Raw genomic sequence first — 24951 nt, 5'->3', positions numbered from 1 at the left:
TTAGCCTCCATATGTTTGAATTTTTAACCATTTTTTTTTCCTGTAATTGAGATCTAATCTTACTGCACTGTGGTCAGAAAAGATGACTGGAATGATTTCAATTTTTTTTAATTTTCCAAGACCAGATTTATGGCCCAGGATGTGATCTATTCTGGAGAAGGTTCCGTGTGCACTTGAGAAAAAGGTGAAGTTGATTGTTTTGGGGTGAAATGTCCTATAGATATCAATTAGGTCTAGCTGGTCCATTGTGTCATTTAAGGTTTGTGTTTCCTTGTTAATTTTCTGTTTAGTTGATCTATCCATAGTTGTGAGTGGGGTATTAAAGTCTCCCACTCTTATTGTGTTACTATTAATTTCCTCTTTCATACTCGTTAGCGTTTGCCATACATATTGCGGTGCTCCTATGTGGGTGCATATATATTTATAATTGTTATATCTTCTTCTTGGATTGATCCTTTGATCATTATGTAGTGTCCTTCTTTGTCTCTTTTCACATCCTTTATTTGAAAGTCTATTTTATCTGATATGAGTATTGCGACTCCTGCTTTCTTTTGGTCTCCGTTTGCATGAAATATTTTTTTCCAGCCCTTCACTTTTAGTCTGTATGTGTCTCTTGTTTTGAGGTGGGTTTCTTGTAGACAGCATATATAGGGGTCTTGTTTTTGTATCCATTCAGCCAATCTTTGTCTTTTGGTTGGGGCATTCAACCCATTTACATTTAAGGTAATTATTGATAGGTGTGGTCCCGTTGCCATTTACTTTGTTGTTTTGGGTCCACGTTTATGCAACCTTTCTGCATTTCCTGTCTAGAGAAGAGTCCTTTAGCATTTGTTTGTTGGTGCTGAATTCTCTCAGCTTTTGCTTGTCTGTAAAGCTTTTGAATTCTCCTTCATATCTGAATGAGATCCTTGCTGGGTACAGTAATCTGGGTTGTAGGTTATTCTCTTTCATTACTTTAAGTATGTCCTGTCATTCCCTTCTGGCCTGGAGGGTTTCTATTGATAAATCAGCAGTTATCCTTATGGGAATCCCTTTGTGTGTTATTTGTTGTTTCTCCCTTGCTGCTTTTAATATTTGTTCTTTGTGTTTGATCTTTGTTAATTTGATTAATATGTGTCTTGAGGTGTTTCGCCTTGGGTTTATCCTGTTTGGGACTCTCTGGGTTTCTTGGACTTGGGTGGCTATTTCCTTCCCCATTTTAGGGAAGTTTTTAGCTATTATCTCCTCGAGTATTTTCTCATGGCCTTTCTTTTTGTCTTCTTCTTCTGGGACTCCTATGATTCAAATGTTGGGGCATTTCACATTGTCCCAGAGGTCCCTGAGGTTGTCCTCATTTATTTTGATTCTTTTTTCATTTTTTCCTCTCTGCTTCATTTATTTCCACCATTTTATCTTCTACCTCACTTATCCTATCTTCTGTCTCCGTTATTCTACTCTTGGTTCCCTCCAGAGTGTTTTTGATCTCATTTATTGCATTATTCATTTTTAATTGACTTTTTTATTTCTTCTAGGTCTTTATTAAACATTTCTTGCATCTTTTCAATCTTTGTCTCCAGGCTATTTATCGGTAACTCCCTATTGTTTTCAAGATTTTGGATCATTTTTATCATATAAATTTTTATTATCTAAATTCTAAATTCTTTTTCAGGTAGATTCCCTATCTCCTCCTCTTTTGTTTGACTTGGTGGGAATTTTTCATGTTCCTTTACCTGTTGGGTATTTCTCTGCCTTTTCATCTTGTTTAGATTGCTGTGTCTGGAGTGGGCTTTCTGTATTCTGGAGGTCTGTGGTTCCTTTTTACTGTGGAGGTTTTACCCAGTGGGTGGGGTTGGACGATTGGCTTGTCAAGATTTCCTGGTTAGGGAAGCTTGCGTCGGTGTTCTGGTGCATGGAACTTGATTTCTTCTCTCTGGAGTGCAATGAAGTGCCCAGTAATGAGTTTTGAGATGGGTCTGTGTGTTAGGTGTGACCTTGGGCAGCCTGTATGTTGACATTCAGGGCTATGTTCCTGCGTTGCTGGAGAATTTGCGTGGTATGTCTTGCTCTAAAACTTACTGGCTCTTGGGTGGTGGTTGGTTTCAGTGTAGGTATGGAGGCTTTTGGACAGTCTCTGATTACTTAAAGTTCCATGTAGTCAGGAGTTTTCTGGTGTTCTCAGGTTTTGGGCTTAAGTCTCCTGCCTCTGGATTTCAGTTTTATTCTTCCAGTAGTCTCAAGACTTCTTCAACTATACAGCACTGATAATAAAACTTCTAGGTTAATGGCGAAAAGATTCTCCCCCGTTAGGGACACCCAGAGAGGTTCACAGAGTTACATGAAGAAGAGGAGAGGGAGGAGGGAGACAGAGATGAGCAGGAGGAGAAAAAGGGGGACTCAAGAGGAGAGAGACAGATCTACGCAGTTGTCTGTTCCCAGAGTGTTCTCCGTAGCCCAGACACCCACAAAGATTCACAGAATTGGATTGGGAAGAGAAGGGGAAAGGAGGAGATAGAGGTGTTCTGAGGTAGAAAACAGAGTCAAGATTGGGAGAGAATAATCAACACACTCCTGAATAAAAATGGGAACTGAATACTGGATTCTTAAATGTCCACAATTTATATCATATACGGAAAAACAAAGATTAAAAATCTAGAGTAGAGGTTAGACTCTTAAAAATACTATATTAAAAACAAAAACCAAAACACACAAAAAAATTTTAGAAATATATGAAGTTTGGTTTAAAAATAGGGCTTCTCTCTTTTTTTTTTTTTTGGTAAGGTTATAGTGTAATGAAAATGAAAATTAAGGAGTAGTAGAGGAGTAATAGAGGACTTTAAAAGGAAATAAGAGAAAAAGAAAAATAGAAGAGAAAAAGGAAAAAAAAAGAAAAAAATTTTCCTAATTAAAAAAATCATAAAAATATATGAAAATGAAAGTTAAGGAGTAATGGGGGAGTAATAGGGAATTTTTAAAGAAAATAAAAGAGGAAAAAGAAAAAAGAAAATTTTTTTTTTTTTTACTTAAAAAAAAAAAGTACAAATATATCTAGGAATTTCTCTGGAGCTGTTGCGGTCAGTGTGGGTTCGGTTCAGTTTCAGATAGCTCCTCGTTCCAGCTTACACTTCTCGATATCTACAGGCCCCTTCCGGTGTAGTCAGTGTTATCTACAGGGATTTTAATCTGTTGCACCAGTCCCTTCTGAAGCGGTTCCCTTTGTTTGTTTGGCTTCTGTTTGCTGGTCTCTTCAGTGCCTAATTTCCGCCCTGACACAGGCGGGCAGAGGTGGTCTCTTGTTCAGGTTGCTAGTTCCGTCGCGTTGCGGGGAGGGACTGGCGCTGGTTTCCCCGTCTACACTGCTCAGGCTCCCGGCTGTTCTACATGGAGCGTGCCCTGCGCTGCGCGCGGTTCCAGCCCTCGGGTGTTCCACAAAAGCGCGGAACAAAAAGCTGCGCCTGCTTTTTGTGCCTTCCCTGTCAGAGCAGCTCAGGCAGCCAGGAGCTTGACGGGCGCACTCTCCCCGGGTGCGGCGCCTTCTGCCCTCCGCGTCCCCAGCCCCAGTCCCCGCCCGCGCCAGTCAGGTGTCTGCGCCCTGTGTCTCGCCACGACCCTCCCGGCGGGTGTCGACCATCCAGAATCTCAGGAGGTCTTTGATTAGAAACTGGAGGCCTGTTTGCAGTGCGGTAGGGGCTGCGGTCCTTGGGACCGAGCCTGCCCCTTTTCCCCTCCCCCCTGCCTCCAGTCTCCGGCGGGGCTGGGCCGGTCTGTAGCCTGCGAGCTCTTCTCTGGACTTGCTTGGTCCCTTTGTTCTGCGAATGGCCGGCAGTGTGTTAGGGCTGGTTAATTTTCTCTCTCTCTTTTGCTGTCCCACAGTTTAAGTTGGTAACTCACAAAAGCTCCCTCCGATTGTCCTCAGGGCACTCAGGCCCGGTCCTTACCCTAAGCAATGCCGCCCGCTCCTCTCCGTTCCGCCCACACTTGCTGGTGGCGGATGCGGGTGTCTGGGGGTACTTTTCTGCTGGGAGTTGCTTTTAGGCACGTAATCTGTGGGTTTTATTTATTGTTCCCCTCCCAGTCAGGTTGCCCTCCGAAATTCAAAAACTTACCCCAGACCCGCCAGTGTGAGGGTTTCCTGGTGTTTGGAAACTTCCTCTATTAAGACTCCCTTCCCGGGAGGATCTCCGTCCTTAGCTCTTCTGTCTCTCCTTTTATTTTTTATATTTTGTCCTACCTCCTTTCGAAGACAATGGGTTGGTTTTCTGGGTGCCTGATGACCTCAGCTAGTGATCAGAAGTTGTTTTGTGAAGTTTGCTCTGCGTTCAGTTATTCTTTTGATGAATTTGTAGGAGAGAAAGTGGTCTCCCCGTCCTATTCCCCCGCCATCTTGGCTCTTCCCCCCGTCTTGTCAGAATTCTTGAAGGTGCCGCTCAGGGTTTCTTTTTGCCCCTTCTCATACAGGATGACATCATGAAAGAAACATTCAGTCCCACTTGTCTCACGGCTGCTCTTCTTCTAGCTTATTTTTAGTCTTTTCTCGTGCAAGTGCTATTCTGTCCTAGACACAAGATTTAAATCTCCAAATTTCTCATGCATTTGCATTAACTTCTCAGGAATCAACCACTGTCTTCCTGTTTTTCTGGTCCTGTTCCCCTCCACATTTCCATCAGTGTCTTCCACTACTCAGACGGATTCCCCCTTAGCACTCTTTCTTAGGTCAAACTTATACTATCTCCCAACAAATTATTAAGTTGTTAAAGGAAGGGATCCTTTGTGCTAGGCTCTATGTCAAGTACTAAAGACACAAAGATGAATGCGTCAAAGCCTTTGTCCTCAAAGAGCTTATGGTCCAACAGAACAGACAGGCACATAAAATGATTTTGATATAATGTGATAAATGTATGCAGAAGGTGCTAAAGGAGCATTTAGTCAGGACTGGGGTTTCCTGGAGAAGACCCTAAGGTTGAAAAAGTGTGAGAAGATCATTCAAGTCAGAGAAGCCTACACTGTATCCTTGGGAGTAACAAACACAGCATCATCTCAAATGGGTTGATTCTCAAGAAATACCTGTCAGAACAAAAAACAGAGCAAGTCCTTCTCTCCCTATTCCAATTCTGAGCATTTGCCAACATAGTCTCTTCATTCCTTTTCGAAAAAATGTCATCAATCGAGTTTGAAAAACATACTGCCAGACTCAAGCCCTGGTTCTTTCTGTAATATCCCTTTTCCCATGTATCACCTTTGAAGTTTAATACCTTGAAATACAGAAAAGAACTATGTTAAGGAAGTCAAGATAGTTCTCTCATTGATCTATACTTTTTTCCATCATACTCATTTGAGAGATAATCCAATTCCAAGGCAAAAGAGTATCTCTAGTTCTTCTAACTCACTGAAGAAGTTCCAGCCTGCAATGTTGTTTTAATAATTTCATAACTTTTATCTGCTTTAATAAATTTTACATGGCTTCTTCTATATCTGATTCAAAATGTTTTATAGAACATGGGAAGGTTAAAGTTCATTCAATAATGGAGGGCCTGAAGAAGATTAAACGTGAGTAGAAATTTTTTATTAATAGTTGAGAACCTGATGCTATGCATTTATTTTTATGTGTTTTCTTGGTTATAAAACTAATACATAATATGTTTACCTGTGGCTGATTCATGCTGAGGTTTGACAGAAAACAACAAAATTCTGTAAAGCAATTATTCTTCAATTTAAAATAAATAAATTTAAAAAACTAATACATAGAATAGAAAATTTCTGTATTCACAAAATGAAAGAATGAAAAATATTTGAATAATCCTTAATGCTTTCACTAATGATAATCTATAATCTCACCACTTTCCTTATACATACACAACTTTTGTGCATTTAGCTTTAAAGTCTCACTTTTAATGTACTTTCCCATTTTCTTATTAATATTACAATCTTACCTATTGATGGGTATGTCTAATGGCCTAAAATTTCTTCTTGGATGCCTCTGAAATTTAATACATTATCTCAGTACTTTTAATTTTCAGGCCTTTTATCACATTTATGTCTAAAATAATTTTCCCAATGCCACAATACTATGTTCTATAGTTACATTAAAAAAATGAATGGAAAGTTTGAAAATTATACTGTGAAATTGGTCAGTAGAGGCAAGTAAAACTTGTCTTCTGCCCTCTTTTCCTCAACACATACACAACCTCAGTCTGTACTTGATTATTAAGTAATTTTAATTTGCTCTCTGCACCAGCATTTTTCAATGAGTATGATTTTAAAAAATTGAATTTTCTCTGAAAAACTGATTGTGTTTCAAAAAGAAGGATTGAAAAGTAATTAAGGTACTTTATGTAAGTATCTATAAAATGAATCTGAGAGAAAATAAATTTAAATTCTGGGTACCCACATTTAAACCTTCCAAGTGAGGGCTATTGTATTTTACTATTTATGAAAGAAAAAAAAGCATCTCTTTGAATAAGCCCACTTTATCTCATCAATTTCTGCTTCTGTAGCTGGTGCCAGAAAACTTTCAGAAATGTCTACTTGGTAGCCTTTAACCGTGCACTGAAACTCATGCTGCTGAATTTAGGGATACTGGAAGCAGTCCTCCATGGCCATGTATAAGATCAGAATTCATTAATAAGCATTTACTGAGTACCCAAGCACCTGTAAAAATGAAAGTTCAAAAATTAAAAAGAGACAAGCAAAGTTCCTGCTTTCAGCAAGGCTCAGTTTTTGAGTACACAGTATATGCTCAATAAGTGCTTATTGACTAATAGAGGTTCTAGTCCCCTGCTTTCAAATAATTAAACACTCACTAACCCAAGCAGTTGTATCACAGTTATTCTTGAGCTAACCCTCCCAATCGAGGCCACTCAGAAGAAACAGTTATGTGAGTTATAAATGAGCCACCCAAATCAGAATCAATTGTTTAAAAAAACATTTACAAAGCTGAGACAGCACAATTTTACAGTGGTGTCTGCTTACCTTTCCATCGCTCTTCTTCCTCTTTCACATCTTTTTTCTTTTTAAATTATAAATTTGTGATAACACATTTACAGGAGACTTGGAAAATACAGAACAAAGTTACATATAGTTCCACTATATATTACAGTTATTTTTTAAGTAGATAAATTAAGATTTTTAGTTGGAGTTTCAATATCAAACTCTCAAAAATTGATAGAATGAATAGACAGAAAAGTAGAAGGATATAGTAGACCTGAAAAACACTATGAACCAATTCAGCATAATTAAGATTTATACAGTTTTCACACAACAGCAGGATACAAATTCTTCTCAAGTTCCCATAGACTATAAACCAGGAGACACTGGAACATATCAATGGACATAAAACAAGGTGCAAAAACTTTCCATTTCTTTTTCCCTATTTTTTTAACTTTTCCATATTTCTATTAATAAATTATTTTTCTTTCACTCATACTTCCCTGATTTTCCTAGTGGTGTTGCATTTTTGTTTTTTCTTTCCCTTCCAGACTCTATCAAACATACACATTTCACACGCTCACCCTGCTCACTCACTTGCTTTTGTCATTACAAAAGCCCCATTCCACTTGCTGTCACCAAAATATGTTTTATTCTGTGAAGTCTACAGTGCATTAAAGAAAATTTAGACATTTAAAAGTGTATTTCAATATTTTTAGAAATTTCAAACAGTAGTGTCTGTTCCACAAGCTCACCAAATAATATTCAATTTCCCCTTATTAAGTTTTCTGTATGAAAGTGCAAGTGTTAGTCATTCAGTCATGTCCAACTTTGCAACCCCATGGACTGTAGCCTGCCAGGCTCGTGTCTCCATGGAATTACCTAGGCAAGAATACTCAGTAGGTAGCCATTTCCTTTTCCAGGGGATCTTCCTGACCCAGGGATCAAACCCAGGTCTCCTGCACTGCAGGCAGATTCTTTACCATCTGATGCACCAAGGAAGCCCAAGATTTCTGTATAGATATAGGTACTGAGGAAACAGATTTTATTTCTGAATACTGCATTGACTTTTTTGTGCATTCGAACATGTACTACTATGATTTAAGTTTTCACCCTCAAATTTCAGATGACTAGACAGTTACTTTTTAGACAATAACATTTTTCACATTAAAAATCTTTCCTGCTAATTCCTATTTCACCATTGCTATTTTTCTAAGTCATAAAGGTAGATTTCAGTTACCTAGGCACAAACATAAAAATGACATGTCTACATGAACAACTTCAAGATCTGCTAATATTTATGTCATTTGATAATGAACATTCAAAATTCCATTCTGACCTTCAGTGCACTGTGCTTGGGTTGTGGGGTTCTACGTGAGAATTTTTTAAATCACACTTATTAGGAATGTAGAGAAACTTTACTATATATGTAGAAAAAAATAGAGTAGAAAAATAAAATCTGCTTCTTGTCAGGAACAGATATCTTCCAAGTCACATTCCCAGTCAGAGTTGTGGTGCTCCATGCAGTACCCAAGGATGGTATAAGATGTCTCTAAGCAAACTAATGTCTAGGCAGGGAGAAGAGCCTAAGAAGAATGAGAGAATGGGGTAGGGGAGAGGGGAGGGGAAAGAAATGATAAGCTTTTCTTAATTCTACAAATTATGTTTTTTGTGGCAACCTACTCCAGTATTCTTGCCTGGGAAATCCCATGGAACAGAGGAGCCTTGTGGTCTACAGTCCGTGGGGTCACAGAGTCAGACATGACTGAGTGACCAACACACACACACACACACATTAGTATTACTATCGCCCCTCCCATAAAGAAAATATATCTATTTTATGTGTACTCCTTTCTGCATGATACATTACCCTGTACAACCTTCACAGCATAAAGTTACCACAGAATTTTCCATGTTTCCATAACCTGCCTCTGTCTTTTCTTGGTATTATAACAGTACATTATTGACTTTATCTAGCCAAATTAGACCAAACCTAAGTAACTGAGCCCTTTTTTCCTTGAGAGTTAATCTCCTCACATTAAGAAAACCAAACCGCCCCACATTTTGAGAGGAAAAAGACTTGAATCAGTACTTTTAAGGTATTTAATGGTTATTTTTCTGGCCATAGGATGGAGTACACTGAGGGAAGGAGAGTCTATAGTTAATATTATGACATATTTTGTACCCACGCATTCCACAGAAGTATTCACTAGAAAGAAATATCTATATCATTAAAAGGTGTATATATTACTCATGGGTTCATAACCAAAGCACTAATGAAAATGAAATGCATAGCAGATCATTTCTCTTGAGTCAAAAACAGGTTTCCAAAGTTACTTCACTTCTTTACATCCTAAGAGTTGATAAATGAATAGTCTTGACCTCAATGCTGACTCTATGATGCTTTCTAAAAAAACTTTGTTTTTGGAGTTTGATACATTAAAGCAGGAAAGAAAGCAATTTTAATTAAGATATATATCAGAAACAACTGACACTTTCTTCAGCTTCCCTCTCATCTAAGGAAAAATTAATATAAAATTACATCTTCCTATTCTACTTTTTGTTCACTTCAGAAATTTGTATAATTTTGACTCTGAATCTTGTCTTTAATCAAAAGGAATGGGGTCTCTACAGAAACTGATGAAAATCACAGATGATACCAAAGGTGAGTGAAACCTGATGATATCAGGCAAAGGTATTGTAATGATGAAGTTTAATATTTTGACATATTTCTTACTCCATGGTTATTTTCCTTAATTGTTTTGTCGATTACTACCTCTGTCTACTTGTTGAACACCATTGTTTCCCCAGTTGTTTTTCTGAGTTCCTTTGCCGTTTTACTGGGTTGGTCAAAAAGTTCATTTGGGTTTTTCCATTACATCTTCAGGAAAAAACCCAAATGACTTTTTGGCCAACCCAATAGTACATGCCACAATGCATCTCCTATGATAGTAGGTATTTCATGTTGTTTTCTAATGGTTTCAACTCTGATGAACTGTTCTCATCTCTAATTACATTGTAACCTATGTGATGCAATTTACAGTACAGCTATGCAAAGCAGAGATTCCACTAAAGAAATTAGTTCAACTCATTGGGCTTTGGTGTCCTTATCTATAAATTGAAAAGAGTAAATTAGATGAATGATCTATCAGTCTCTTTCAGCTTTAAAATTCTAGGACTAACTTTTGTGGTTGACAGGTCTTCACTGTCAAGAGAGTGAGAAAAACAACCCACAGAATAGGAGAAAATATTTGTAAATGATATATCTGATAAAGGTCTAATATCTAAAACACATAAAGAAACATTGTTAGCTCAACCAGAAAAAGACTAATAATCCAATTTTAATAATGGGCAGAGTAAATTTCTATTTTGATAAATAGAAATTTGTCAAAAATATATATAAAAATGACTAGTAAGCACATAAAAAGATGTTCAACATCATTAGTCTTTAGAGAAATGAAAATCAAAACCATGAGAGACTACTTTACACCCATTAGGATGATTATAACTTTTTAAAAGACAGTAACAAGTGTTGATAAGAATGTGGAAAAATTGGAATCCTCATGCATTGCTGATGGGAATGTAAAATGTTGCAGCTACTGTGGAAAACAGTTTTGCAGTTCTGAAAATGTGAAACCATATGACCAAGCAATTCCATTCTTAGCAATATGCCAAAGAGAACTGAAAACATATGTCCAAATATCCATCAAATCATGAATGGATAAGCAAAATGTGGCATACACATAAATGGAATATTAATCAGCCATAAAAAGGAATGAAGTACTGATACATGCCACAGTATACATGCACTTTGAAAGCATTATACTAAGAAAAGAAGACAGACTCAAAAGGCCACACATTTCATAATGCTATTTATATATAGGTAAATGTCCAGAATAGGTCAATCTATGCAGTCAAAAGACAGATTAGTAGTTGCCAGGAGACAATCACTGTGGGAGGAGAGAATGGAGAGTGGATACAGGGTTTCTTTTTGGCTGATGGAACTGCTCTGGAATTAGGTAGTGGTAATGGTTGCAGGGTTCACGTATTGCTGAAGCATGACTTGGAGAATTTTGAGCATTACTTTACTAGTGTGTGAGATGAGTGCAGTAGTTTGAGCATTCTTTGGGATTGGAATGAAAACTGACCTTTTCCAGTGCTGTGGCCACTGCTGAGTTTTCCAAATTTGCTGGCATATTGAGTGCAGCACTTTCACAGCATCATCTTTCAGGATTTGAAAAAGCTCTACTGGAATTCCATCACCTCCACTAGCTTTGTTTGTAGTGATGCTTCCTCAGGCCCACTTGACTTCACATTCCAGGATGTCTGGCTCTAGGTGAGTGATCACACCATCATGATTTTCTGGGTCGTGAAGATCTTTTTTGTACAGTTCTTCTGTGTATTCTTGCCACCTCTTCTGAATATCTTCTGCTTCTGTTAGGTGCATACCATTTCTGTCCTTTATTGATCCCATCTTTACATGAAATGTTCCCTTGGTATCTCTAATTTTCTTGAAGAGATCTCTAGTCTTTCCCATTCTGTTGTTTTCCTCTATTTCTTTGCATTGATCACTGAGGAAGGCTTTCTTATATCTCCTAGCTATTCTTTGGAATTCTGCATTCAAATGGGAATATCTTTCCTTTTCTCCTTTGCTTTTTGCTTCTCTTTGTTTCGCAGCTATTTGTAAGTCCTCCTCAGACAACCATTTTGCCTTTTTGCATTTCATTTCCATGGGGATGGTCTTGATCCCTGTCTCCTGTACAATGTCAAGAACCTCCGCCCATAGTTCATCAGGCACTCTGTCTATCAGATCTAGTCCCTTAAATCTATTTCTCACTTCCACTGTATAATCATAAGGGATTTGATTTAGGTCATACCTGAATGGTCTGGTGGTTTTCCTTGCTTTCTTCAATTTCAATCTGAATTTGGCAATAAGGAATCATGATCTGAGCCACAGGCTTCAGCAATACATGAAGCGTGAACTTCCAGATGTTCAAGTTGGTTTTAGAAAAGGCAGAGGAACCAGAGATCAAACTGCCAACATCTGCTGGATCATCAAAAAAGCAAGAGAGTTCCAGAAAAACATCTATTTCTGCTTTATTGACTATGCCAAAGCCTTTGACTGTGTGGATCACAATAAACTGTGGAAAATTCTGGAAGAGATGGGAATACTAGACCACCTGACCTGCCTCTTGAGAAACCTGTATGCAGGTCAGGAAGCAACAGTTAGAACTGGACATGGACCAACAGACTGGTTCCAAATAGGAAAAGGAGTACGTCAGGGTGGTATATTGCCACCCTGCTTATTTAACTTACATGCAGAGTACATCATGAGAAACGCTGGGCTGGAAGAAGCACAAGCTGGAATCAAGATTGCTGCATAACCTCAGATATGCAGATGACACCACCCTTATGGCAGAAAGTGAAGAGGAACTAAAAAGCCTCTTGATGAAAGTGAAAGAGGAGAGTGAAAAAGTTGGCTTAAAGCTCAACATTCAGAAAACTAAGATCATGGCATCTTGTCCCATCACTTCATGGGAAATATATGGGGAAACAGTGGAAACATTGTCAGACTTTATTTTGGGGGGCTCCAAAATCACTGCAGATGGTGATTGCAGCCTTGAAATTAAAAGACACTTACTCCTTGGAAGGAACGTTATGACCAACCTAGATAGCATATTAAAAAGCAGAAACATTACTTTGCCAACAAAGATCCATCTAGTCAAAGCTATGGTTTTTCCAGTAGTCATGCATGGATGTGAGAGTTGGACTGTGAAGAAAGCTGAGTGCCGAATAATTGATGCTTTTGAACTGTGGTGTTGAAGAAGACTCTTGAGAGTCCCTTGGACTGCAAGGAGATCCAACCAGTCCATCCTAAAGGAGATCAGTCCTGGGTGTTCATTGGAAGGACTGATGCTGAAGCTGAAACTCCAATACTTTGGCTACCTCATGCGAAGAACTGACTCATTGGAAAAGACCCTGATGCTGGGAGAGGTTGGGGGCAGGAGAAGAGGGGGACGACAGAAGATGAGATGGCTGGATGGCATCACCAACTCAATGGACATGAGTTTGAGTAAACTCCAGGAGTTAATGATGAACAGGGAGGCCTGGCGTGCTGCTATCCATGGGGTCACAAAAAATCGGACACGACTGAGTGACTGGACTGAACTGAATTGAACTGAATGGTTGCACAACTTTGTAAATATACTAAAACCCACAAAATTGTACACTTTCAAAAGTGTGAATTTTATGGTATGTGAATTATAGTTTACTTTCTTTCTTAATTCCAGAAATGACCCAAAAACACATTTGCTAAAAAACAAAACAAAACAAAACCCACAAGTACTCAAAATCCATGCCTGTTTGCTTGTCAGGCTCCGTAAGTAGAAATAAACAATAGGCTGGCCCCAAACATAAGTCCTAACTCCAAAGCACCTTCCATCTATACTGTGCCTCAAGCTGTGGAACCCAGCTTGTGTCCTGGGACCATCAACCCTACAGATAAATATCATACCAGTCCTCCAGTTTTAAACTATGGAAGATACACCCACCAGTAAATTAAGCGAATGACTATTGATGTAACTAAATTATAATACATGTCTACTCCCCAGAATGGTTTAGTTCCTTATGTATTCTGCCCTACTAATTTCAATGATTACTGTCACCACTATTCACTCGCAGATTATAGAAACCTGAATTTGGATGAAACTGTCCTGCTTCCCTGTCAGCTACTTTAGGATAGGCATGCCATCTCTTTTGTTGTTTTTTGAGGTATGGGTGGTTTACAATATTATATTAGTTTCAAGTGCACAACACAATGAACAAAAATTTTATAGATTATACTCCATTTATAGTTATTATAAAGTATTGGCTATATTCTCTGTATTATACAATGTATCCTTATTTATTTTATACATAGTAGTTTGTACCTCTTAATCCCCTACCCAGACATCCCATTTTGTAAGTCTTTTTATTCTCTGTACCTGCAGTTAGCAGGTGTCTGCTAAAGCGATGAAGGGATGTGTGTATCCATTCACGTAACATCAGTAAGAGTCTAACATGTGCCAAGTATTAGTCCAGGTGCTTGGGACAAAGTTCACTGCTCTTGTGGATCTTACTTTCTAGTGAAGAGATATACACAGTAAACAAATAATAGTATGACCGAGATTACAGAGAAAATAAAGCAAAGAAAATGAGTGTACAAGATACTGTAAAAGGAGGAAGGTAATCAAGAAAGACCTCACTGACAAAGAGCATTTAAGTAAAAAGCTAAGGAGATTGGGGGGCAGAAATCTGGAGCAAGAGCACTCCAAGCAGAAGGAAGAGTAAATGCAAAATGCTCATGCAGCATGCTCGGAATACCTGAGAAAGAGCAAAGAGGCCATTGTGGCTGGAACAGAGTGAGCAAGGGCAATGTAGGAGGAGATGAGGTCTTGAAAGGAATGGGACCACCACATTCAGCCACATAGGCTATGCACTGTACAGTTCCAGGATTGTGCAGTGAGATGTCCCTTGTTGGGGGAAAGGGGTGATACAGGTGTGGGCAGTAGCCCTGAAGGCTATTGTAAAGGTTCCATTTTTGTTAATACCCTGAGTAACACAGGAAACTGAGGACTTGAACAGAGACATCACATGATCTGACTTAGTTTTTAAAAGATTCCTGGTTCCTGTGTGTAGAACAAACTTCGCAGGGGTGGATGCAGCAAGAGCAGAATCAGGGAGACCAGTTAGGAGGTCTTTGCAGTAATCCAGAGCAGGAAGTAGAGGTTGGGGTGGTAAGAGTGTTATAGTGATGAAAGCAGGGTCCTGAAGAGAGATGTGAACACCAGAGTGCCACAGGAACATTATTTACGACAACTGAAAGATGGAAGCAACCCAAATGTCCATCAACAGATAAATAAAAGTGTGATATAAGTGTGTGTGCATGCTAAGTCTCTTCAGTCATGTCCAACTCTTTGCAACCCTATGGACTGTAGCCTGCCAGGCTCATCTGTCCATGGGATTCTCCAAGCAGGAATACTGGAGTGGGTTGCCTTGTCCTGCTCCAGGGGATCTTCCCAACCAAAGGATCAAATCTGAGTCTCTTACATCTCCTGCACTGGAGGTGGTTTCTTTTCCACTAGCACTGCCTGGGAAGCCCCATAATGAAATATTATTCATCCTTAAAAGGAAGTTCCGATACATTGTACAACATAGATTACCTTGAGGATATTATGCTAAGTGAAATAAGCCAGTCACAAATACTGTATGATTCCACTTGTGAGATTTCTAGAGTAGTCAAATTCATAGAAACAGAAAGTACAATGGTGGTCATTATCTTCATTTTAAATCTTTGTAGCCCCTGTGGGATATAAAATTAACACACAGAAATACCTTGCATTCCTATACACTAATGATGAAAAAACAGAAAGAGAAATTAAGGAAACAATACCATTCACCATTGCAACAAAAAGAATAAAATACTTAGGAGTATATCTACCTAAAGAAACAAAAGACCTATACATAGAAAACTATAAAACACTGATGAAAGAAATCAAAGAGGACACAAACAGATGGAGAAACATACCATGTTCATGGATTGGAAGAATCAATATTGTCAAAATGGCTATTCTACCCAAAGCAATCTATAGATTCAATGCAATCCCTATCAAGCTACCAATGGTATTTTTCACAGAACTAGAACAAATAATTTCACAATTTGTATGGAAATACAAAAAACCTCGAATAGCCAAAGTAATCTTGAGAAAGAAGAATGGAACTGGAGGAATCAACCTGCCTGACTTCAGACTCTACTACAAAGCCACAGTCATCAAGACAGTATGGTACTAGCACAAAGACATATATAGATCAATGGAACAGAATAGAAAGCCCAGAGATAAATCCACGAACCTATGGTCACCTTATCTTCAACAAAGGAGGCAAGGATATACAATGGAAACAAGACAACCTCTTTAACAAGTGGTGCTGGGAAAACTGGTCAACCATCTGTAAAAGAATGAAACTAGAACACTTTCTAACACCATACACAAAAATAAACTCAAAATGGATTAAAGATCTAAATGTAAGACCAGAAACTATAAAACTCCTCGAGGAGAACATAGGCAAAACACTCTCTGACATAAATCACAGCAGGATCCTCTATGACCCACATCCCAGAATATTAGAAACAAAAGCAAAAATAAACAAATGGGACCTAATGAAACTTAAAAGCTTTGCACAACAAAGGAAACTACAAGCAAGGTGAAAAGACAGCCCTCAGATTGGGAGAAAATAATAGCAAACGAAGCAACAGACAAAGGATTAATCTCAAAAATATACAAGCAACTCCTCCAGCTCAACTCCAGAAAAATAAATGACCCAATCAAAAAATGGGCCAAAGAACTCAACAGACATTTCTCCAAAGAAGACATACAGATGGCTAACAAACACATGAAAAGATGCTCAACATCACTCATTATCAGAGAAATGTAAATCAAAACCACAATGAGGTACCATTACACGCCAGTCAGGATGGCTGCCATCCAAAAGTCTACAAGCAATAAATGCTGGAGAGGGTGTGGAGAAAAGGGAACCCTCTTATACTGTTGGTGGGAATGCAAACTAGTACAGCCGCTATGGAGAACAGTGTGGAGATTTCTTAAAAAACTGGAAATAGAACTGCCATATGACCCAGCAATCCCACTTCTGGGCATACACACCGAGGAAACCAGATCTGAAAGAGACACGTGCACCCCAATGTTCATCGCAGCACTGTTTATCATAGCCAGGACATGGAAGCAACCTAGATGCCCATCAGCAGACGAATGGATGAGGAAGCTGTGGTACATATACACCGTGGAATATTACTCAGCCATTAAAAAGAATTCATTTGAATCAGTTCTAATGAGATGGATGAAACTGGAGCCCATTATACAGAGTGAAGTAAGCCAGAAAGATAAAGACCATTACAGTATACTAACACATATATATGGAATTTAGAAAGATGGTAATGATAACCCTATATGCAAAACAGAAAAAGAGACTCAGATGTACAGAACAGACTTTTGGACTCTGTGGGAGAAGGCGAGGGTGGGATGTTTCAAGAGAACAGCATCGAAACATGTATATTATCAAGGGTGAAACAGATCACCAGCCCAGGTTGAATGCATGAGACAAGTGCTCGGACCTGGTGCACTAGGAAGACCCAGAGGGATCGGGTAGAAAGGGAGGTGGGAGGAGGGATCGGGATGGGGAATACATGTAAATCCATGGCTAATTCATGTCAATGTATGACAAAAACCACTACAATATTGTAAAGTAATTAGCCTCCAACTAATAAAAATAAATGAAAAAAGAAAAATAAATAAATCTTTGTAGCCCCTAATATAGTAGGCCCTAGTTAAATATTTGTTTAATTTATAAATTGAACTTTGTCTTTCTTTCCCTCTGTATGCCTAGCCAGAATGAAAGACAATGTACCAAGTTTGAAAAGACTAGGGAAAAGTCACATTATGCACATAATAAATGACTCCCCCAGAGCAGAAAAAGAAAATCTCTAGAATTGCAGCCAACAAGTGAAGCCTGAAACAACTTGAGGGGCTCAAGCTAAGCCTTTGCCAGAGGTATCTGTGCTTAGCCATTGCGAAAACTAGGGAAACTTCCAACTCCTCTGCTTAGATGATTTAAATGCCAAGACCTGTCAGATCTTGAATACTAAAGTTAAAACAAGTATAATACTTTCTTTAATCGCTCTTTTAAAGTCACTCTTTTCAATAATACTATAGACTACAAGTCTGTGAGAGTTTGATTTTGTCCTTCTTTCTGGATATAAACAATTAATGAAATGGTTCTTAATGAGAATTCAACCAAAGCAATTGGTTAAAATTTTTTACTTGAACAACTTTCAATTCACCAGTGTTTGGTGTGAAAATATGTTAATATAGAATTAAAAACAACAACAACAACAACTCCCCCTTCCCTGAAATCCCACCAGTGTCAAAATATTCTGACTCTGTTACATATCCACACATACCCTATGGGTGCTGAATGAACCACATTGAATTGAAATCACAGTTACTCTAAAGCTGGAAGGAGCTTGTGGGTCATTCTCACCTGAGCCTGAGCCTGAGAAGTGAATGAGGTCACAGTTGTGTGATGGAACAAACCCTTTATTGGATTCTTGATCTGATTGAAGCCCAGAAGTTATAAGTAGCACCACTTAGAAGTAGGTAAATATCCAGATTTTATAGGAATCTGTGAGGAGTCCTTTTTTTTAAAGTCTATTATCTCAGTGAGAGATTGAAGGTAGTTTTTTAAAGTAATGGTTATTTTGAGCCATGAGGATGATTTCACAGCACCTTTCAACTGCCTAAATTGTCAAGCCTCTCCAGAGTTCCCAGCTCTGTGGTAGGTTTCTAGATTTTTGAGCACATGTAGTTGAGTTATTTAGAAACAACAGTTTTCCAGATAATGAGATAAAAACTTCAGAAAATTGAACTCTAACCAAACATTAGAGACTTTTTCTTCATGGTTTAATAATATATGGTAGTCTACTATTGCTAAGTCAGGACTCTATATTAAAAAGAGAAAAAGATCAACAATAAAAGGGGGAAACCCTACCAGCCCAGCTTCTGGTCCACAGGTCCTGATTTTTAAGCTATGCAGAAGTAGAAAGGAAGGACTAGGAAGGCCATAGTGGTTGAGAGTCCATTCAGGAGGCTCTAGGGTAGCAAAACAGTATTATATCCCACACCTATTCTTACTTTTAATAAAGACCAATGGGTTCATAAGAACTGATTGGGCAGGGCTGGACCAGAAGGAACCTCTGGGAAAAGCTACTTACTATCAGGTAGCTATCCAAGACACAAACAAGTAACAAATTGCAAATGCTATAACATCTTGAGATGAAAAATAAAATTTTTCTTTAAATAATTTTTTCTAAATATTTCCAGGATGCTTTACCACTCATTTTTATATAGGATCAGAATAATACTAATATTTTCAGGGGGCTTCCCTAATAGCACAGATGGTAAAGAATCCACCTGCAATGCAGGAGACCCCAGTTTGATTCCTGGGTCAGGAAGATCCGCTGGAGAAGGGATAGGCTACCCACTCCAGTATTCTTGGGCTTCCCTTGTGGCTCAGCTGGTAAAGAATCCATCTGCAATGTGGAAGACCTGGGTTCAATCCCTGGATTGGGAAGATCCCCTGGAGAAGGGAACGGCTACCCACTCCAGTATTCTGGCCTGGAGAATTTCATGGATTGTATAGTCCATGGGGTCACGAAGAGTCGGACACGACTGAACGACCTTCACTTCACTATGAAGGAGGAGCAATGGCAAGAAATTTTGCTTAGAGATTTTGGGATACTAAAGGGGCCTGTCCACATGGCCTTCCAACTCCCAACATTCACATATCTCTAACTTGCATTTGCACATATTATCATTCTTTGAGGCCCAGGACTTGAAACTCCAGGTCCTGAGCTGGGAAAGTTGTAAAAGTATATAAAGAAATTAATCTGTGATTTGATCCTTAATGGTATCTTCTGAATTCCAGACAGAGTTACTGGCCACATGGCAGTTTCTGAAACTAAAGCAAAATTTAAACTGAATCCTTTAACAAAAGTACCCAGCTTCCAAAGTAGGAGGTAAGTTATGAATTAAGATGATCTATATATTAAGATAAAGAATTATTAAGGTGGTGAATATACTAGATACATAAAGGCTATAATGAAACAAGTGAGAAACCTCCTCAGGGATCCATTCTGTGATAAAGTTAATTATAAAACAAAACATCTGAATTGAAGATAAATATTTTTTATGAAAAGAAATATATATATCCTTTTGACTAGAGAAGCAAAGAGGGAGAATCCCTTAGTGGTACAGTGGTTAGGACTCAGTGCTCTCACTGCTGAGGGCCCCGGTTTGATCTCTGGTCAGGGAACTGAAATCTCACAAGTTGTGTGGTTCAGCAAAAAAAAAGAAACAAGAGAGTTCTCCCAAACAAGAGGCTATTTTTGTGTGCTGGGACAGAATACTCCAGAGGGCTAGAGGTTGTCAGTTACACATTAAGACATATTAAGTATCAGTTTAAAGGAGAACAAGTTTAGAGGATAATAAACTCCTAAGCGTCTGAATATGGAAAAAGAGTATGTAGCTCAAAAATGGCCAGTAAAATGGAATCTGGTAAATTAACTCTGACTAACCTTGGGCTAAAGTTGGGATGGGGACTTCCCTGATGGTCTACTGGTTAAGACTCCAAGGGGGTTCAATCTCTGATCCGGGAACGAAGATCCCAAATGCCAAGTGGTTCAAAATATAAAAAATAAAGTGAAATTTTAAAAATAAAATTGGGAAGGGAGGTTTGCCTGTGACATTAACAATAGCTTTTTCTCAATTTGATAACTACAAATTCCAATAAACAGTAACCACTAATGACTGAAAGTAAAAGTCTGGTGCAAATTTTATCAGATCGTAAGTCGAGAAGCCTCTCTCCTCTCTCACAATTATCCATTTTCCTTGTCACTTTTAGAGTATTTCTCCTAATGTCCTTAACCATGCCTTTGCTACAGGAATGTATTACTAACTTTCTTTATTGGGACACGGGTAAGACAACCTTGTGTGTGTGTGTGCATGCACACATGCACACACACACACACGTGCTCATTTGCGAACAACTCTTTGTGACTCCGTGAACTGTAGTCTGGCTGTCCATGGAATTTTCCAGGCAAGAATACTGGAGTAGGTTGCCATTTCCTTCTCCAGGTTATCTTCCCAACCCAGGGATTGAACCCGAGTCTCTTGAATCTCCTGCACTGGCAGTCAGGTTCTTTACCAGCTGAACCATCAGGAAAGCCCCCAAGACCTTAGAGCAGCCAGATTCCTTGATCTCATTGTTCCCTTACCCTTCATTACAAACTGCCTTTTGAAGTGGTGACTTCCTTGTCACTGAAAGTAGTCAAGCAATGATTAGATAATATCACATGTAGAGGGAATTCCTACATGAGATGAGAAGCTATACTGGGTTCATTCCAAATCTAAAGTTTTTTGAACCTTTGAAACACTGTAAAATAAAATAATTTTTTGAGTAAAAAAAAAACAAACCCATTTCTCATCTTTGATCCAAGATAAGGTTTGGAATTCTGCCAAGAGTATTTTTTTTTAATGTAAATAATAAAGACTTCATAGAACTATTCAACTTCAGCTTCGTCAGTGTTACTGGTCGGGGCATAGAATTGGATTACCATGATGATGAATGATTTGCCTTGGAAATGAACAGAGATCATTCTGTCGTTTTTGAGATTGCATCCAAGTACTGCATTTTGGACTCTTGTTGACCCTGATGGGTACTCCATTTCTTCTAAGGGATTCCTGCCCACAGTAGTAGATATAATGGTCTATACATCATTTGGCCTTGGAGTACAGAATGAAGCAGGGCAAAGGCTAATAGAGTTTTGCCAAGAGAATGCACTGGTTATAGCAAACACCCTCTCCCAACAGCACAAGAGAAGACTCTACACATGGACATCACCAGATGGTCAACACTGAAATCAGATTGATTATATTCTTTGCAGCCAAAGATGGAGAAGCTCTATACAGTCAGCAAAAACAAGACCAGGAGTTGACTGTGGCTCAGATCATGAACTTATTGCCAAATTCAGACTGAACTTGAAGAAAGTAGGGAAAACCACTAGATCATTCAGGTATGACCTAAATCAAATCCCTTATGATTATACAGTGGAAGTGAGAAATATATTTAAGGGATTAGATCTGATAGACAGAGTGCCTGATGAACTATGGACAGAGGTTCATGACATTGTACAGGAGACAGGAATCAAGACCATCCCCAAGAAAAAAAATGCAAAAAATCAAAATGGCTGTCTGAGGAGGCCTTACAAATAGCTGTGAAAAGAAGAGAAGCAAAAAGCAAAGGAGAAAAGGAAAGATATACCCATTTGAACACAGAGTTCCAAAGAATAGCAGGGAGATATAAGAAAGTCTTCCTCAGTGATCAATGCAAAGAATTAGAGGAAAACAACAGAATAGGAAGGACTAGAGATCTCATCAAGAAAATTAGAGATACCAAGGGAACATTTCACACAAAAATGGGCTCAATTAAGGACAGAAATGGTATGGACCTAACAGAAGCAGAAGATATTCAGAAGTGGTGGCAAGAATACACAGAAGAACTGTACAAAAAAGATCTTCACGACCCAGATAATCACGATGGTGTGATCACGCACCTAGAGCCAGACATCCTGGAATGTGAAGTCAAGTGGGCCTTACGAAGTATCACTACAAACAAAGCTAGTGGAGGTGATGGAATTCCAGTAGAGCTCTTTCAAATCCTGAAAGATGATGCTGTGAAAGTGCTGCACTCAATATGCCAGCAAATTTGGAAAACTCAGCAGTGGCCACAGGACTGGAAAAGGTCAGTTTTCATTCCAATCCCAAAGAAAGGCAATCCCGAAGAATGCTGAAACTACTGCACAGTTGCACTCATCTCACACACTAGTAAAGTAATGCTCAAAATTCTCCAAGTCAGGCTTCAGCAATACGTGAACTATGAACTTCCAAATGGTTAAGCTGGTTTTAGAAAAGGCAGAGGAACCAGAGATCAAATTGCCAACATCCACTGCATCATCGAAAAAGCAAGATAGTTGCAGAAAAATATCTATTTCTGCTTTATCAACTATGCCAAAGCCTTTGACTGTGTGAAGTGAAGTGAAGGGTAGTCGCTCAGTCGTGTCGGACTCTTTGTAACCCCGTGGATTGTAGCCTACCAGGCTCCTCCATCCATGGGATTCTCCAGGCAAGAATACTGGAGTGGGTTGCCATTTCCTTCTCCAGGGGATCTTCCAGACCCAGGGATCGAACCCGGGTCTCCCGCATTGGAGGCAGACGCTTTAACCTCTGAGCCACCAGGGAAGCCCAAAATCTGGTGGTGGTGGTTTAGTTGCTAAGTTGTGTCCAACTCTTGGGGTCCCATGGACTGTAGCCTGCCAGGCTCCTCTGTCCATGGGATTCTTCAGGCAAGAATACTGGAGTGGGTTGCCATTTCCTTCTCCAGAGGATCTTCCTGATCCAGGAATTGAACCCAGGTCTCCTGTATTGCAGGCAGGTGATTTACCAACTGAGCTATGAGGGAAGCCCTTTTGACTGTGTGGATCACAATAAACTGTGGAATATTCTGAAAGAGATGGGAATACGAGACCACCTGACCTGCCGCTTGAGAAACCTATATGCAGGTCAGGAAGCAACAGTTAGAACTGGACATGGAACAACAGACTGGTTCCAAATAGGAAAAGGAATACGTCAAGGTGGTATATTGTCACCCTGCTTATTTCACTTATATGCAGAGTACATCATGAGGAACACTGGGCTGGAAGAAGCACAAGCTGGAATCGAGATTGCTGGGAGAAATATCAATAACCTCAGATATGCAGATGACACCACCCTTATAGCAGAAAGTGAAGAACTAAAGAGCCTCTTGCTGAAGGTAAAAGAGGAGAGTGAAAAAGTTGGCTTAAAGCTCAACATTCAGAAAACTAAGATCATGGCATCTGGTCCCATCACTTCATGGCAAACAGATGGGTAGACAGTGGAAACAGTGTCAGACTTTATTTTTTTGGGGCTCCAGAATCACTGCAGATGGTGACTGCAGCCATGAAATTAAAAGACGTTTACTCCTTGGAAGGAAAGTTATGACCAACCTAGATAGCATATTAAAAAGCAGAGACATTACTTTGCCAACAAAAGTCCCTCTAGTCAAAGCCATGGTTTTTCCAGTAGTCATGTATGGATGTGAGAGTTGGACTATAAAGAAAGCTGAGAGCTGAAGAATTAATGCTTTTCAACTGTGGTGTTGTAGAAGACTCTTGAGAGTCCCTTGGATGCAAGGAGATCCAACCAGTCCATCCTAAAGGAGATCAGTCCTGGGTGTTCATTATAAGGACTGATGTTGAAGCTGAAACTCCAATATTCTGGCCACTGATGCGAAGAGCTGACTCATTTGAAAAGACCCTGATGTTGGGAAAGATTGAAGGCAGAAGGAGAAGGGGACTACAGAGGATGAGATGGTTGGATGGCATCACTGACTCAATGGACATGAGTTTGGGTAAACTCCAGGAGTTGGTGATGGACAGGGAGGCCTGGCATGCTGCGGTTCATGGGGTTGCAAAAGTTGGACATGACTGAGAAACTGAACTGAACTGAATTAAATAAAGACATGAGATGATTCCCTTAAGGAGGGCCTGACAACCTACTCCAGTGTTCTTGCCTGGAAAATTTCAAGGACAGAGGAGCCTGGTGGCCCCCAATCCATGGGGTCACAAAGAGTCAGACACAACTGAGTGATGGAGCATAATAAGACTTGCATTGCCTGGCCTTATACTTTCCTCTTGCTTCTTGAGATCTTCATATTTCTCCATCTACTGTATCATTTATATCATGTGAAAATAATCTATTTATATTTAGAATTATAAACAATGAATATAAAATAACCGGAGTAAAGGTATTAAGTCAGTAATAAAAAGCAAACACCAGAAGAAATCAATGTTAGCAAAAGCTGAGAAAATAATACTAATTAGATCAAATTCCATTTCAAAAATGTTTGAGACTGGTGCATTTTGAGACCTTATCACCTTCTTTTTTCCCAGGTCCCTCTTTAAAAATGAGCTGATGAATTAACTAGATACTGTATAGGATACTAAATTCATAAACCATAATTTTTTAATCTAACTTCCATGTTTATATTTCTTCTAGTTTTACTTTTTAAATTTATTATTGTAAAAGCACAAAAACTAAGAGATTACGTATTTCTTAAAACCTTTAATTCTACTAGTATCAAAACTAAATGTTGGGAGGGGATATATGTATACTTATGGTAGATTCACATAGTTGTTCAGAGACTAACATAATGTTGTAAAGCAATTATCCTCCAATTAAAAACATATTTTTAAAAAACACACAAAAAATTTTTAAACCAGATATGTTTTAAATAAAATATATCCATAAAATTGTGTTTATTATAAATTTATTATTAAGTGACCATAATATTAGTAATCCAATTTTG

General features: G+C 38.8%; 1 protein-coding gene across 19 annotated transcripts in view; it reads left to right on the top strand.

Annotated features, from left to right (window-relative positions):
* EFCAB3 (EF-hand calcium binding domain 3) overlaps window positions 1–24951 on the top strand; it is a 419723-nt gene that overhangs the window by 369743 nt on the left and 25029 nt on the right. For 12 of the 19 annotated variants that reach the window (XM_070479568.1, XM_070479567.1, XM_070479577.1 and 9 more), the window contains 3 exons: window positions 5470–5523; window positions 9518–9565; window positions 19435–19525. In XM_070479568.1, coding sequence (XP_070335669.1) covers window positions 5470–5523; window positions 9518–9565; window positions 19435–19525 — 193 coding nt within the window. Of the gene's footprint in view, window positions 1–5469; window positions 5524–9517; window positions 9566–17815; window positions 18286–19434; window positions 19526–24951 lie in introns of those variants that run through there. The other 7 variants (XM_070479576.1, XM_070479580.1, XM_070479570.1 and 4 more) reach the window with 6 other exon arrangements.

The sequence above is a fragment of the Odocoileus virginianus genome, chromosome 17 (assembly GCF_023699985.2).
Source record: "Odocoileus virginianus isolate 20LAN1187 ecotype Illinois chromosome 17, Ovbor_1.2, whole genome shotgun sequence".
NCBI classification, from domain to species: domain Eukaryota; kingdom Metazoa; phylum Chordata; class Mammalia; order Artiodactyla; family Cervidae; genus Odocoileus; species Odocoileus virginianus.
The sequence above is the reverse complement of the archived record's forward strand: the minus strand, read 5'-3'. Positions and strand labels throughout refer to the sequence as shown.